This window comes from Lycium ferocissimum, chromosome 11 (assembly GCF_029784015.1).
Source record: "Lycium ferocissimum isolate CSIRO_LF1 chromosome 11, AGI_CSIRO_Lferr_CH_V1, whole genome shotgun sequence".
In the NCBI taxonomy this organism is placed as follows: Eukaryota; Viridiplantae; Streptophyta; class Magnoliopsida; order Solanales; family Solanaceae; genus Lycium; species Lycium ferocissimum.
In genome coordinates, this window is record NC_081352.1 from 55948267 (window position 1) to 55965361 (window position 17095).

Below are 17095 nucleotides of genomic sequence, written 5' to 3' on the forward strand. Positions count from 1 at the left end.
ACCAATGCGTATCCTTTTAGTTCGATATTAGAATTCTACACGAATTGAAGAGCATTCTTCAACCTATTAGCTAACATTCCTCTTTTTCAACCAAAGAGGGTATTTGTGGAATATAGTAGAAAATGAAGGACATTTTGGTCCTTTTAATATTATCATAATTATACTAAAGTGTGTCATTTGCTTCCTTGTCCACTATGCTGCATTTACCATTCGCGTTAGGAGCATTATTTCCCTAATTACTCATTTGAGTAAATAGATGAATGTGGACATAAGTTCCTTTGAAATTTTCATAACCTCTATTCATTATTCCTGCACGTTAATGGCTCATAATGGTCCCTTTATTTCCTTTGTAACCTTCTAGTCATTATTCTCCATATGCATACCACTTTATTATCCCTCTAATCCACTATTTTCATCCAATTCAATTTACAAGGATGAATTCTTCAACTATAAATAGTTTGTCATCCTTACTTTATGTGTGTAGAGAATATGTACATTGGAGAGTTCTTGAAAGTGAGGAAAATAAAAAAGAGTTTATTTCGTTGAAGGAAAGTGTTCGTTTTGGTGGAGCTTTGGACTCAACATCTTGTCTAGAGTTTGTTTAGTTATACGACGTGATCGGGCTGTTGTATCCTGGAGGGGAAAAGTCAGAAAGATTACAGCTGGACAGGTAAAATTTGCTGCAGTGGGCTTGAATCTCCTTAAAGAGATATCCGCGCCTCAGCCGAAGATATTTTTATTTCTTCATTTTATTTTTCAATTGTAATTTTACTTTCAGTTGTAAATTCACCAACAATTTTAAGGAGATTCATGGCTACAATTGAAAAATCTGTGGATGTCAAAGTGGGAGATCTTAACAAGACATTTCGGCTCAACGGTACTCGTTTCAAGAGATGGAAGGGTAAAGTACTTTTCTACTTAAGTCTGCTCAATGTTTCTTATGTGTTAACTGAGAAAAATCCAAATAAAGTAGACAACTCTTCCATGAATGATGAAGAACTTATTTCTCTAAAGAAAAAGTTGAAAAGTACAATGAAGATTCATATAAGTGTTGATATTATCTACTTAATCGTCTATCAGATAGTTTTTATGATTATTATGATAGAACTTACTCTACTGCAAAGAAAATTTGGAAAGCATTGCAGAGTAAATATGATACAGAGGAGGCTGGAGCGAAAAAATATGCTGCTAGTAGATTTTTTCGTTTCCAAATGGTGGATAACAAATCAGTGGTAGACAAAGCTCAAGACTTTATAATGATCGTTGGAGAGCTCAGGTCCGAGGAGATAAAAATTGGAGATAACCTTATTGTTTATGGCATAATAGATAAACTTCTACCTTCATGGAAGGAATTTCAAAAAACTATGTGCCACAAACAAAAGGAAACTTCACTTGAGACATTGATTATGCGAATCCGCATGGAAGAAGAAGCAAGGGGCCGAGATGCACTTTTGCAAATGGAAGAGAGCACCTTACAACCCGTCACAAACAAGGTAAATTTAATGACTTCAAATAATGCTGCTCCTAATGCTAACAAAACTACCTCTATGAAGCCTAAGAAGAAAATATTGTGGTAATAATCAAGCACAAAATCAACAAGCACATAACGGAGGACCATACTTTGTCTGTGACAAGAGTGGACATATTGCTCAATTTTGCAAGTTTCGGAAACGTGGTCCTACACCTCAGGCGAACTTACCGAAGAGCCACTTGTGGCGGTGAAAATAGACATAAATATGGTTGAAAATATTAATGGATAGTGGGCGATTCTGGTGCAAACCGTCATGTCTGCTATGAAAAATATTAGTTCAAAGTATATACTCCATTTGAGGAGCTCAAAACCATTATGCTTGATTATTCTCACACTACTCAAGTTCTTGGAAAGGGAGCTGTCGAGTTGAGCTTCACTTCTGGAAGGATATTAACTTTAAAAGATGTACTGTTTACTCCTTTCATGAGAAAAAACTTGATGTCTAGTTTTCTTCTTAATATAGCAGGCTTCAAACAAATTATTGAGTCTGATCAATAAGTAATAGCGAAAAAATGTATTTTTGTGGGAAAGGGGTATGCTTGTGATGCGATGTTCATGTTGAATGTTGAGATGAATAAAGTTACTAATTCTATTTACATGGTTTCTTTACTAATTTTTGGCATGCTCGTTTGTGTCATATTAATAATCGTTATGTGAAAATCATGAGTAGTCTAAGATTAATCCCAATGATTAAAAAGGATTTTGAAAAGTGTGAGGCTTGTAGTAAAGCCAAAATCACTAAAAGACCTCATTTTCAAGTTGAAAGAAAAACTGAATTGTTAGAGTTAATTCATATTGGGATTTGTGAACTTAGAGGAATTTTAACTAGTGGAGAAAATAGATATTTTATCACTTTTATTGACGATTTTTCTCAGTATACATATGTTTTCTTGATGAAAAATAAAAATGAAGCTTTTGAAAATTTTAAAATTTATCTCCATGAAGTTGAAAATCAGTTTGGTAGAAAAATAAAAAGACTTAGAAGTGAAAGAGGCCGTTAATACGAGTCTAATGAGTTTAATTCTTTTATTAGATCATTGAGAATAATTCATGAAACTACTTCACCTTATTCTCCTGCGTCTAACGGTGTAGCGGAGAGAAAAAATAGAACTTTGGTTGAGTTGACTAATGCCATGCTTACTGAGTCTAGTGCACCTTGAAATTTTTGGGGTGAAGCTATTTTGACTGCTAAATCGTATGCCTCTTAAAAAAGACAAAGTTAACACCATTTGAGTAGTGGAAAGGCCACAAGCCAAATTTGAGATATCTAAGAGTTTGGAGTTGTCTAGCTTATCTAAGGCTAGTGGATCCCAAAATTTCTAAGTTGGGTAAAAAAGTTACTACTTGTGCTTTTCTTGGTTATGCTACAAATAGTACAGCCTATATATTTTTTAATCTTGAAGATAATATAATAATAAAATCAGGTGATGCTATTTTTCATGAAAATAAATTTCCATTTGATTCTAAAAATAGTAGGGTTCATAGGACTGAAGGAATTTTTTTATCACTACCTAGTTTTTCTACTTCTTTTTTGAAAAATAAAGAAAATGATGATTTTTAGATATGAAGAAGTAAAAGAGCTAGAATAGAAAAAAAAATTTGGTCCTGATTTTTATGTTTTTAATGTTGGAGATGACGCTCTCACTTTACAAGAAGCTTTATCTTCACATGATGCTATTTTTTGGAAAGAGGCTGTAAATGATGAAATGGAACCACTTATTTTCAATAAAACTTGGAAGTTAGTTGATTTACCACCGGGTTGTAAAATAATTGGGTGTAAATTGGTCCTAAGAAAAAAGTTAAAACTGGATGGTTCTGTTGATAAATACAAGGCTAGACTAGTTGCTAGAGGTTTTAAACAACTAGAAGGCTTAGAATTTTTTGATACTTTTTCTCCGGTAACTAGAATTACATCCATAAGACTTTTAATTGCTATTGTTGCCATTTTTGATTTACATATTCATCAAATGGATGTAGAAACTACTTTTTTAAATGGGGATCTAAATGAGGAAATTTATATGTAGCAACCCGAAGGTTTTGTTGAAGCAGGCCAAGAAAGCAAAGTGTGTAGACTTACTAAATCCCTATATGGCTTGAAACAGGCATCAAAGCAATGGCATGAGAAATTTGATTCCTGCATGATTGAAAATGGTTTTAAAACAAACGAGTGTGATAAGTGCATCTATCATAAGTCTTGGAATAATTCACATGTTATTGTTTTCCTCTATGTTGATGATTTATTGATCTTTAGCTCTAACATGATTGTTATTGGTGAAACTAAAAGTATTCTTAGAAGCCATTTTGATATGAAAGATCTTGGTGAGGCTAACTTTATTCTTGGAATAAAAATTACTAAAACATATGATGGAATTTTCCTTGACCAGTCACATTAAGTTGAGCAAATTTTGAAAAAATATAATGTTCTTGATTGTAAGCATGCTGTGACTCCTTTTGATTCACGTGTTCACTTGTTTCCAGTACAAAGTGAAAACGATGTGACAAATCTAAAGGAATATGCAGCTTGATTGTAAGTTTAAGATATGTGACTGATTTCACTAGCCCTGATATTGCGTATGCAGTTGGAGTACTTAGCAGGTTTACAAGCAAGCCAAGTAATGAACATTGGCATGCCATAATGAGAGTTATGAAACATTTGGTTGGTACAAAATCTTATGGCTCGAGAGTTATGAAATATCTTGCTGTACTTGAAGGCTTTTCTGATGTAGATCGGAACAATTTATCTGTTGATTCCTGTTCTACCACTAGCTATATTTTTACTTTGGGAGGTGGTGCTATTTGTTGGAAATCAAAAAATCAAACTATTATTACTAACTCTACCATGGAAGCTGAACTAATTGCTTTAACTTCAGCTGGTGAAGAAGAGAATTGGTTAAGAGATTTATTATTTCAAATACCTTATTTTGAAAAATCAATTCCTCCTATTTTAATTCATTATGATAGCACCGCAGCAATTGGTAGAGTTCAAAATAGTTATTACAACGGTAAATCCAGACCTATAAGGAGAAAACACAGTACTGTGAGATCATATTTGACAAGTGGTACCATTAATGTTTATTATGTCAAATCTTGTGATAATCTTGCAGATCCACTAACGAAGGCCTTGGCAAGAGAAAGGGTCTGGAGCACATCGATGGGGATGGGATTGAAGCCCATAAATTCATAAGTCATATATGAGGAAAACCAACATGGGGACTAGGGATCCTATAACCAGGTTCAATGGGAAAAACGAATTGTATGATGACTTGTTGGGAAAAATGCACTATTTTATTCATTCCCTCCCTATGGTGTGAGTGCATTATTCTGTAACAATTTGTGGAGGTTGAGTTTATAAACTCTTAATGAAATTCTGTAGCTCATATGAGTGGGGTGTTAAGTTACAGAAGCACCCTCGACAGACTTCACCTATGTGAGTGTGAAAGTAGGTCGCTTCCTATGAGAATTGGGCTCGTTCTTAAAGCACTCATGAAACCGGGATAGCACAAGGCCATAATGTACTGGCTGTGAAAGCTCATGTCAACACCTCGATTATTATGTGTAAGCAGTAATTCTTTATTTCCCTTAAGCAGTCATAGTTCAACACAGAGACCACTACGGTTCTGGAGTAAAGATTATTGTTTTACTAAGTCGAGGTTCAATGCAGAACACACCTTCATTATGCATAATCATCTACCTTCAGCTGGTAAACTCTCTTATATTAATATTAAAATGAATGGGGGATTGAAGGATATTTTGACCATTTTAATATTATTATAATTATATTAAAGTGTGTCATTTGCTTCCTTGTCCACTATGCTGCATTTACCATTCACGTTAGGTGCATTATTTCCCTAATTACTCATTTGAGTAAATGGATGAATGTGGACATAAGTTCCTTCGAAATTTTCATAACCTCTATTCATTACTCCTGCACGTTAATGGCTCATAATGGTCACTTTATTTTCTTTGAACCTTCTAGTCATTATTCTCCATATTCACACCACTTTATTATCCCACTAATCCTCTATTTTCATCCAATTCAATTTACAAGGATGAATTATTTAACTATAAATAGTTTGTCATCCTTTATGTCTGTAGAGAATATATACATTGGAGAGTTCTTGAAAAAGTGAGGAAAATAAATGAGAGTTTATTTCGTTGAAGGAAGGTGTTCTTTTTGGTGGAGCTTTGGACTCAACCTCTCGTCTAGAGTTTGATAGTTACGACGTGATCGAGCTGTTGTATCCTGGAGGGGACAAGTCAGAATGATTACTGCTGGACCGGTAAGATTTGCTACAATGGGCTTGAATCTCCTTAAAGAGAGCGAGATATCCGCGCCTCAGCCGAAGATATTTTTATTTCCTCATTTTATTTTTCAATTATAATTTTACTTTCAGTTGTATATTCACCAACAATTTTAAGGAGATTCATGGCTACAATTTAAATAAGTTTTTTTACAAAAAAAGAGAGGTGAATATAATATTTCAAACTATGAGATAGATTAGTGTTACAAAACCATACCAAGAGAAATATTTCTGAAATTATCTCTAAAATTTAAAAAGGTAAAAGGAAAATGAAATAAACTTTTACACTTTTTTTAATTAATAAACCGATCAAACAATGTATAATTACGGAAGAGAAACTCCATGAGATAATTCATATTGATGAGCGTGCAAATAAAAAATGCGACAAATATTTTGAGACGGAGGGAGTTTAAAACTAACTAATCCAATAAGATGTCACGACTTAATTTCACAAAGTCGCGCGGGCACCTAACTATCCCACCTCGCTAGGCGAACCCTTAATTCGATCTTCACAAACACAGTATGTATAGCAGAAGAAAATAAGCAACGAAGCCAGTCATTCAAATATATAATAAATGCGGAAGTAGTCATAAATCACCCAATATCTGGTCTGGCCATACAAGAGCACTAACTAAATACTACAAGTCAGAAGATGGAAAAGTCTCATAATACAATTGTCTCGAAATAAGAGAAGACAAGTCTGTAAGGAAAAGAACATCCGGGCAGCGACCGTCGTCGTGCTCACCCTGGAATGACTCTACAACAATCTTGCCGATCAGCCACTAGGGAAAGGAGTGAACCTGTCTAATACTCTGCATCCATAAAAGAATGCAGCAAGCGTAGGTTAGTACAAAACAATGGTACTGGTAGGTATCATAGGCCGATTAAGACTAGTTGACATACATAAAGACAATAAAGTAAAAGAAAACAAGTAAACGATAGAATACAAGTCATGCTTTTCCACATAATCACCGTTCATATCCAACCTTATATTATAGCAACTAATCTCAATTGTTCCACGACCGAATGGGTACCCGGAGCTACTCTACCGAGCACCACCCACCATACTTGTCATCAAGCTCTTCCTGAATATTTGGGAAAATCATAAAGAGAAATACTTTCTAACTATTCGGAAATATAGGGAGTAAATTAGAGATTAAGTGCATACCCACAACAATCCATTAGAAGTATATCTTGGGGACACCTATAGCATCATATCACATCTAAAGGGGACACAACCTTGATTTCTTTATTCCAATTAATTACAATCAAATCAAACATAGATAATAAACACAAAACTCTTATATAAACTCACTGGAATATGAAATAAGACCACAAGTAAGTACTCCACTACATTAGTAATCTTTTCACACCCTATTCTCTGTGGGATTCGACTCCACCCTAGTTGGGTTACTGTATTTGACAATGTCCGCTTTACGCCATTTAGTAGGTGTAATTTGAGCATATCAAATTTTGGCACAGTAGAATACGGTTTGAAATTACTAAATAGTGTGTGCTTTACTTCAAGTCTTTTTCTATTCCCTCACACCGTGTTTGCTATTTTTAGTGAACCAGGTGATTATGGCTGGACGAGGAGGAGGACGTGGAGCAAATGGTGGTAGGGGTGTGCAAGTAATATCCCCAGCACCGAAAGTTGAGGAAGAGGAGAATGTATTTGCGGATTATATGCATGAGGTGGAATATGCATACACGCTATTGGTCCACCCAGGGTCAATTCCGCAAGTTTCAAGATTGATACGACTATCTACCAATTGCTCAAGCTTGAGGGGTATTTTTGAAACTCTATCGATGATGACCCGCATCGACACTTGAAAAATTTCGTGGTGTGTGCCAGACACATACCTAGAATGATCTTACTCCTGAGGTAATTCAGTTAAGAGTTTTCAAATACTCATTAGCCAGTAAAGCAAGAGATTGATTTAAGAAGTTGCCCACAATACAATTCATACGTGGGCTGAGCTGGTGAGTGTCTTTCTCAACAATAACACTAAAAACAACCATATCAATACTTACATATCAAAATATAATCAATTCTACTTCGAATCATCCCTCCAATATAGCCCTCATGTCCAACTCTACTTTTATTCAACTTACAACTTTCATAACTATAATTCCCTTTACTTTAAACGTCTAAAATTCTTGATAATAACTCAAACTCAAAGGTAGAATCATATACATACCTTGAAGGGACTAGAATACCAAGAATCAAACTCCAACTCCAATTCCCAAGTTCATCAACTTCAAATAAACCCTAGGAATCACCATTTTTGCTTCACTAGCTCGGGTTTATGGGCTCGGATCTTGCTAAAACTCCTCCAATATAATAGAAAGTGGTGAGAGGAAATATTTAGATATTTTCTCTGGTTTGAAACTGAGAAAATAAGAGATAAATTCATGGGACTAGATATTTATAGATGGATCAAGAAGGTTCCAGTGGTTGCGGGTCGACGGTGAGTCGACAACTCGTCGACCTACTTCTGCAGATTTAGAGGCTGTGCCATTATTGACGGTGCTATTCGACGGCCCGTCGACGTGTCGACTGTCCGTCGACAATGGCTACTTTCTGCAGGTTTTACTGAGTCATTCCATTTCGTATCGATTCGATTCGTTTGGCTCCTAATCCCTGAAATTGCAAGGACCACATGCTGGTACTCTGGTACATAGAGTAAAACACTTAATATGTCAAAACTCGAGTGCGAATCTCCATGATAAGGGTAAAACCCATCAATAATCCAAGGACTTTCTTGCAACGAAAACTGGAGGTGTAACATTCCCTCTCCCCCAAAAAAAAAATTCGTCCTCGAATGTTCATACAAGTCATGGGATATAAAAAAATTTGGCAGAGTCTCCCCTATAAATATGCCAATCTATCCTATACACAGCAACCCAAAATAATATTACACAGGGCCACATGCTAAAACATACAATACCATGGCCTCACACGACCAATCACAATAACTATAAATGAAATTAATACCTAGGGAAGGTGATGCTTCAGACTGAGTCTCCTGAGTTGACGGAAACAAATACGGGTACTTAGCCTTCATTTCCTCTTCAGCCTCCCAAGTCATTTCTTCAACATTATTATTTCTCCAAAGAACTTTAACAGAAGCCACATCCTTGGTTTGTAATCAACGAACTTGCCTGTCTAGTATAGCCACTGGGATTTCCTCATATGCTAACCGCTCAGTCACTTGGATATCATCTGCCAGTACAACCCTCAGAAGGTAGTTTTAGCTCGTATGCCACCTTATCAACTGTACGAATAATTCTATATGGCCCAATGTATCTAGGGATTAACTTACCCTTTTTTCCAAATCGCATCACTCCCTTCATAGGTGAAACTTTCAGGAAAACCCAGTTGCCTACCTCAAACTCTAACTTGCGCCGCCAATTATCTGCATAGGATTTCTGTCGACTCTGCGCCGCTAGTAACCTTTCTTGAATTATTTTCACTTTGTTAACTGCTTGCTGTATTAAATCTGGGCATATTCTCTAACATCGAACCATCCTATAGGCGATCTACATCTCCGCCCATACAAAGCCTCATAAGGAGCCATCTGAATACTGGAATGATAACTGTTATTATATGCAAATTCAATAAGAGGTAAATGATCATCCCAACTATCTCGGAAGTCAATCACACAAGCTCTCAGTATGTCCTCAAATGTCTGTATCGTACGCTCTGCTTGTCCATCTGTCTGTGGATGAAATGCAGTACTAAGACTCACCCGAGTCCCCAATCCATCCTGAAAGGATTTCCAGAAATTAGCTCTGAACTGCGCCCCTCTATTAATAATAATGGTTGTAGGAACACCGTTAAGTCATACAATCTCCTTAAGATAAAGCTTCGCATAATCTTCAGCTGAATAAGTAGTCTTGACAGGTAAGAAATGGGTTGATTTTGTAAGCCTATCAACTATGACCCATATTTAATCATACTTCCGTGGAATGCGGGGTAATCCTATAATGAAATCCATATTGACTACCTCCCATTTCCATGTTGGAATCTCCATAGCCTGTAATAAACCTCCAGACTTCTGGTGCTCTATCTTGACTTGTTGACAGTTCGGACATTGAGCAACAAATTCTGCTATGTCTCTTTTCATTCCATCCCACCAATAAATTTTCTTGAGATCATGATACATCTTTGTTGTGCCCGGGTGAATGGAATACCGAGAATAATGAGCTTCTCCCATAGCCTGCTGACGAAATCCTGCAACATTAGGAACACATAATCTATCTCGATACCTGAGTACTCCATCCCCTGTAACCACAAGGGTGTCTTTTCTTTCTGAGATGCCGTATCTCGGTAATGGACTAGAACAGGATCTTCATATTGACGTTCCTTTATCTCCGCTACCAAAGATGACATCGCTGTATTCTGGATCATAATTCCTGTATTACCTAAATCTAACAACCAAACGACAAGGCTGGCTAGTTGGAGAACTTCACGGGCTGTCTCCCTTCTCTCCGGTTGCACATATGACAAACTACCCATGGATTTATGACTAAGAGGATCAGCCACTACATTAGCCTTCCTAGGATGGTATAGAATATCCACGTTGTAATCTTTTAGCAACTCTAGCATCGCCTTTGATGCAAATTCAAGTCCTTCTTCTTAAAGATATACTGGCGGCTCTTGTGATCGGTGTAGATATTAACATAGACATCGTATAGGTAGTGCCTCCACATTTTCAAGGCATGAATCACTTCGGCTAACTCTAGTTCATGAGTTGGGTAGTTCTTCTCATGCTGTTTCAGCTGTCTAGAAGCATAAGCAACAACCTTGCCGTGTTGCATTAATACACAACCTAAATCGATACGTGAAGCATCACAATATATCACATAGCCATCCGTTCCCTCTGAAAGAGTTAAGACAGGTGTTGAGGTCAACTTCTCCTTTAACATCTGGAAACTCCGCTCACAAGCATCTGTCCACTGGAATTTAGCTGATTTCTGAGTCAGCTTGGTCAATGGGGCTGAAAGAGAAGAAAATCCTTCCACGAATCTTCTATAATATCCTTCTAGGACCAAAACACTACGTATCTCCATTGGTGTCCTAGGCCTTGGCCAATTCTTCACAGCTTCAATCTTTTCAGTATCCACTCTAATGCCTTCATCTGAAATAATGTGACCAAGAAAAGCCACAGAGTTCAACCAGAACTCACACTTGAAAAACTTCGCGTATAATTCTCTATCTCGAAGAACTCCAAGCACTGCAAGTAGTTGATCTGCATGATCAGCCTCTGTCGATTAATAAACCAAAATGTCATCTATAAACACAATCACGAACAGATCTAGGAAGGGTTTGAATACACGATTCATCAAGTCCATGAATACAGTACGGAGCATTAGTTAACCCGAATGACATGACACGAAACTCATAGTGTCCATATCTAGTGCTGAATGCCGTCTTCAAAATATCTTCCTCCTTTACCCTAACCTGATGATATCCCGATCTCAAATCTATCTTCGAGAAATATTTGACGCCTTGCAACTGGTCAAATAAATCATCTATCCTCTGAAGCGGATACTTATTCTTCACAGTCACTTTATTCAATTGCCGATAATCAATACATATCCACAATGATCCATCTTTCTTCCTTACAAATAATATCGGCGCTCCCCACGGCGATGTGCTGGGCCTAATAAAGCCTTTTTTCGAGTAAGTCCCGCAATTGCTCCTTCAGTTCCTTCAACTCCGCAGGTGCCATTCTATAAGGAGGGATACATAATGGCCGAGTATCTGACAATAGATCAATAGTAAAATCAATCTCCCGTTCCGGTGGAACACCTGGAAGCTCATCTGGGAACACTTCTGGAAACTCATTGACTACAGGGACAGACTGAAGGGTTAGTGATTCTGCTTGCACATTCTGAACTCGAACTAGGTGATAAATATACCCTTTTATAATCATCTTCCTTGTATTAAGGTAGGAAATAAACCTACCCCTCAGCGATGCAAAGATTACCCTTCCACTCTAGGACTGGCTCGTCGGGAAACTGGAATCGAACTATCTTTGTTCTGCAATCAACATTAGCATAACAAGAGGCCAACCAATCCATGCCCATAATAACATCAAAATCAATCATGTCTAACTTGATCAAGTCTGCTAGGGTATGGTGGCTACAAACTACCACTAACGCCTTGATATACTCGCCTAACTATAACCGGATCACCAACTGGCGTAGACACCTCAAACGGCTCAATCATTTCAGGCTCTATCCCAAACTTGCCAGCAACAAATGGGGTAACATATGATAAGGTGGGACCTGGATCAATCAGTGCATATACATCATGGGAAGAAACGGATAATATACCTGTAACCACATCAGGAGACGACTCACGATCTTGTCTACCGGCTAATGCATAAACACGATGCTGAGGCCCACTCGAGCTAGAGGCTCCACTCCTTCCTCTACCACGGCCCACTGTTGTCTGAGGGACTTGCCCTGAAGGGTGTACTGACGAAGAAAAAATAGCTATGGGCCCTGTAGGCTTAATAACACCTATACCACCGCTCGACGGACACTCCCTCATCACATGACCTGGCTGGCCATAAGCATAACAAGCATTCGACCCAAATCGACACTGTCCAAAATGTAATCTACCGCACTGGGCACACCGCGATACAGGTGGTCTCATCTGGCCTGACTCTGGTCTATGCTGAAAACCTGATGCTCTAGAACTATAGCCCACTCCTGAATAAGAAGTCCGATCAAATCTAGGGCCTGTAAACCGGGCGAGGTGCACTCCCTGCTGGATGAAATGAATACCGGGAATGCTGCTCGTGCTCTATCCTCCGCTGGTACTTACGATCCTATATATTCTGCGCATATGCCTGTATGCAGGAAATATCCATGCCAGACTATAATGCAGCTGTCGTACACTCATCTATCAAATGTGGCCCTAGACCCATCACGAAGCGATGAACTTTGTCCTCCATCTCAACCACCATGGTTGGGGCATATCTAGCCAAGGAGTCAAAGTGTACACAATACTCCTGAACACTCATACTGCCCTGCTCAATACGCAAGAACCTATCTGCTCGGGCCCGTAGGACTTCCGATAGTAAATGATGATGAATAAATGCATCTGAAAACTCTTGCCAAACGGCTGGAGGATCATTCTCTCCCCTAGACAGCTCCCATGACTGATACCACTGTACTGCAATATCACGGAGCCTATAAGATGCCAGCTCCACTAACTCAACCTTATCGGCATGCATAACCTTCAAAGTCCGCTGCATACTATCGATAAAGTCCTGAGGATCCATATTTTGGTTCAACATAGAAAACTCTGGAGGGTCTAACCCAAGAAAAGTCTTAACCCTAGCACTGCCCACTCGGTTTGCTTGATCAACACCAACTCCCTGACACTGTGCCTGAGCGGCTACCAATCTTGTCAATAGCTATAAAGTATCTCGCATGTCCTGGCCCGGTGCATCTGGTTGAGGAACTGGGGGCACTGGGGCAGGTGCTGAAGGCGGTGTATGTGAAGTCTGGGATGGGCTCTCACTCTGGGACCCGCCCCGAGCCCTGGTAGCCCGCTTAGTACTGCTGGTGACCTCACCAGCCACTCCCTTTCCCTTCTGGGCGGTTGTAGCTTTCTTGCGGGGTGTTACTGAAATTCAAACAAACTATTAGGAATCGAACTCTTAACACACGGCTCTATCGCACGATCTAAGAGAGAAAGAATGACAATTTCCTAAATGTCCTATAGCCTCTTGTTTATAAGTGTGGTGCATGACACAACTATAAACAAGAATCTACAAGACACGGTCTGTAGACAATCCTAGGACGAAACTGCTCTAATACTACTTCTGTCATGACCCAACCCAATGGGCCGAGACGAGTGCCTGATCGCTAGTGACCAAACATCCCTATACTCATACCTGGACAACACTACATAATAACGGCCTACAAGCAACGCAATGCGATCAAACTGACTCATGAAAGAATAATATCAGGAACTGTGCATCATGCAAATATATATATGCGAAGATAACAATGCAAGGCAGCTAGGCTGCTACATGGACTGTGCATAAAAGAATGGGAGCCAACGAGGCTACCTCACGAGTCGCCTACACATAACTGTCTACAGACCTCTAATGGAATAAAAGCAGTAGAAAGGACGGGATAGGGCCCCGTCATACCCATATACATATACATCTCAAAAGCATGACATACCAAAAGAAACCGCAGCTCCGGATCGAGTGGAGCCCACTAACCACCGCTGGATGGGAGTCTTACTGAGTTGGACCGCCCGTCGCCCATCCGTACCTCGCGGGCATGAATGCGGCCCAGAAATAGGGGGGGTCGGTATTTTACAATGTAATGTGTACGCATAAGAGTAACATATATATAAGAATCATGAAAGGAATAAACCGATAAACAAGGCGATTGTATGAATGCATTCGTATTCGCGTATACCTGCGGTATATGATATGCATGCACTCGTAAAATCATGTAGACATACAAATCGTCTATATGTATGTATATATATATATATATATATATATATATATATATGTATGTATATATATATATATATATATATATATATATATATATATATATATATATATAGGTAAACTACCCGTCCGCGTAGGTATGGTGTCATCATCATCACTATCCCGCGTCCGGGACGATAGTCATCTCACGCCGCCCACTAGTGGTGTTTGCTCGGCCATATAGGCACGGTGTTATGTCGCCCGGCCATGTAGGCACGGTGTTATGCTACCGGCCATGTAGGAACGGTGTAGGAAAATAGCTGAACATACATATATATAAATATAAATAATGCATGAAAGACTCATGAAAGATATACTCTGGACTACTCTGGGTAACATAAGATCTCTGGGACCATAAACATGGAACATAGGAATTCAAGGATACGATGAATCTTTTATCATCTAAGAGTAGAGTCTTTGGAACTCGCTCGCTTACTTTGTTCGTTCAGATAATAAGGATCATGCCAAAAGAATAAAAGGGACAGCTTAACATAACTTGAAGCGTATCTAATTGTCCACCGTCTACTTCTTGAACTTGTAAGTCTACAAACAAGACAACATAGACCACAATTAGTCCCTTCATAACACTTACTATCCAATTCAAGTGAAAAATGGACTTAAAGAAGTTCGGACAACATCTCATTCATAACTCACTAATTCCTCAATTCCACTTTAACTTAAATATCAACAATAACACTAACAACAACCATATCAATACTTACATATCAAAATATAATCAATTCTACTGCGAATCATCCCTCCAACATAGCCCTCATGTCCAACTCTACTTTTATTCAATTTACAACTTTCATAACTATAATTCCCTTTACTTTAAACGGCTAAAATTCTTGATAATAACTCAAACTCAAAGGTAGAATCATATACATACCTTGTAGGGACTAGAATACCAAGAATCAAACTCCAACTCCAATTCCCAAGTTCATCAACTTCAGATAAACCCTAAGAATCACCATTTTTGCTTCACTAGCTCGGGTTTACGCGCTCAGATCTTGCTAAAACTCCTCCAATATAATAGAAAGTAGTGGGAGAAAATATTTAGAGGTTTTCTTTGGTTTGAAAAATCGAGAAAATAAGAGATAAATTTGTGGGACTAGATATTTATAGATGGATCAAGAAGGCTCTAGTGGTTGCGGGTCGACGGTGGGTCAACGACTCATCAATGTATCGACAGTCCGTCAACTTGCTCCTACAGATTTAGAGGCTGTGACACTGTTGACAGTGCTATTCGACGGCCCATCGACCTATCGACAGTCCATCGACAATGACTGCTTTCTGCAGGTTTTTTTGAGTCATTCCATTTCGCATTGATTCGATTCGTTTAACTCCTAATCCTGTAAATTACAAGGAACACATGCTGGTACTTTGGTACACGAAGTAAAACACTTAATATCTCAAAACTTGGGTATGGATCTCCATGCTAAGGGTAAAACCCATCAATAAGCCAAGGACTCCCTTGCGACGAAAACGGGATGTGTAACACAAATGCAACTGAAAAAGGGTCTATAGAAGAAGCAGATATAGAGGCGCTTCTTGAAGTACCAAGTGAGGTTGAGGAAGTGCAAAATGAAATTCTAAGTGTGGTTAAAGTTGATTTGTGCCAGATATTCCAAAGGCTCAAGATGTGAGCATTGACAAGGAAAATGTAAGATTACTGGGGCACTCAGGCCGTTGACTCAATTGATAAAATCTTCACCTCTCTTTCCTCAGAGGTTGGTGAAGAAGACTGAAGATGCCAAGTGTCAACGTTTCTATGATCAATTGAAGCATCTATCGATGAATATTCCATTCCTTCATGCCTTCCAAGAAATGTCGGGTTTTGCTAAGTATTTAAAAGATATATTAATTAAGAAGAGGCAAGTCAAACATGACACAGTGAGCACTCACCGTGTTAGTTATGTTATATCCGCAACCAGAGTTCAGAAAAAAGAGGATCCAGGGACCATTTTTCAAGAATTCAACCCAAGAATTGAGAATCGTGTCGACGACCTTTTATGCCGAACCATGAATTGGAATCTTTTGAGAGGGTCTCAAAAATTCTGCCCAGTTGAAAATGTGTCGGTGACCTCTCGTGCCGAGTTTTGTGAAGGAATTTTTGAGATCTTTCTCAAAAAATTTACCTCAGATGAAGTTATGTTGGTAAACTCTCGCGCCAATACTGAATTATTTTTGGAATTTTTGAGGCCCTCTAAAAAATTATGCCCCAGTGTAAGGTGTTGGATCGGTTAACTCTTAAGCTGAACTATCGAGGGAAGAAATTTTGCTCTTCTCAAAATTTCTGCCCCAGTTTGAGGCTTTGGACCGGCTGACTCTCGGGCCGAATTTGTTTGAAGGAATTTTTGAGATCCTCTAAAAAATTCTGCCCCAGTTGGTTATGTGTGGTAAGCGCTTATGCCACTTCCAAGCTCTTTTTGGAGTCTCATATATGTGGCTTCCTAGGGGTTTCTTATTTTATTTTTTTTGTTTGGTACAACTTAGCTCACAGAGCGCCTATGTATCCCATAATGACAGGAATCAAGTCGAACGTAGTTTGAAAATTTTCTGATGAAGTGACCAAGTCCTACATGGACTGCCTACATATCCCATCTCGAGAAATTAGGTCATTGCAAAGTTCATATTACAAGGAATGTCCTTTGGATTTCTAATGCAAAGAACAAGACCAAACCCGATATGGGTTTTTTATGTATCTCTGTCATAAGAGATAGGTC

General features: G+C 38.5%; 1 protein-coding gene across 1 annotated transcript; it reads left to right on the forward strand.

The window, feature by feature from the left end:
• Positions 1–810: 810 nt before the first annotated feature.
• On the forward strand, positions 811–4715 carry LOC132038504 (uncharacterized). Its single transcript, XM_059429162.1, has 3 exons — positions 811–877; positions 1081–1573; positions 4091–4715. The coding sequence occupies exons 1-3, from the start codon at positions 811–813 to the stop codon at positions 4713–4715; spliced, it is 1185 nt and encodes a 394-aa protein (XP_059285145.1).
• Positions 4716–17095: the final 12380 nt, after the last annotated feature.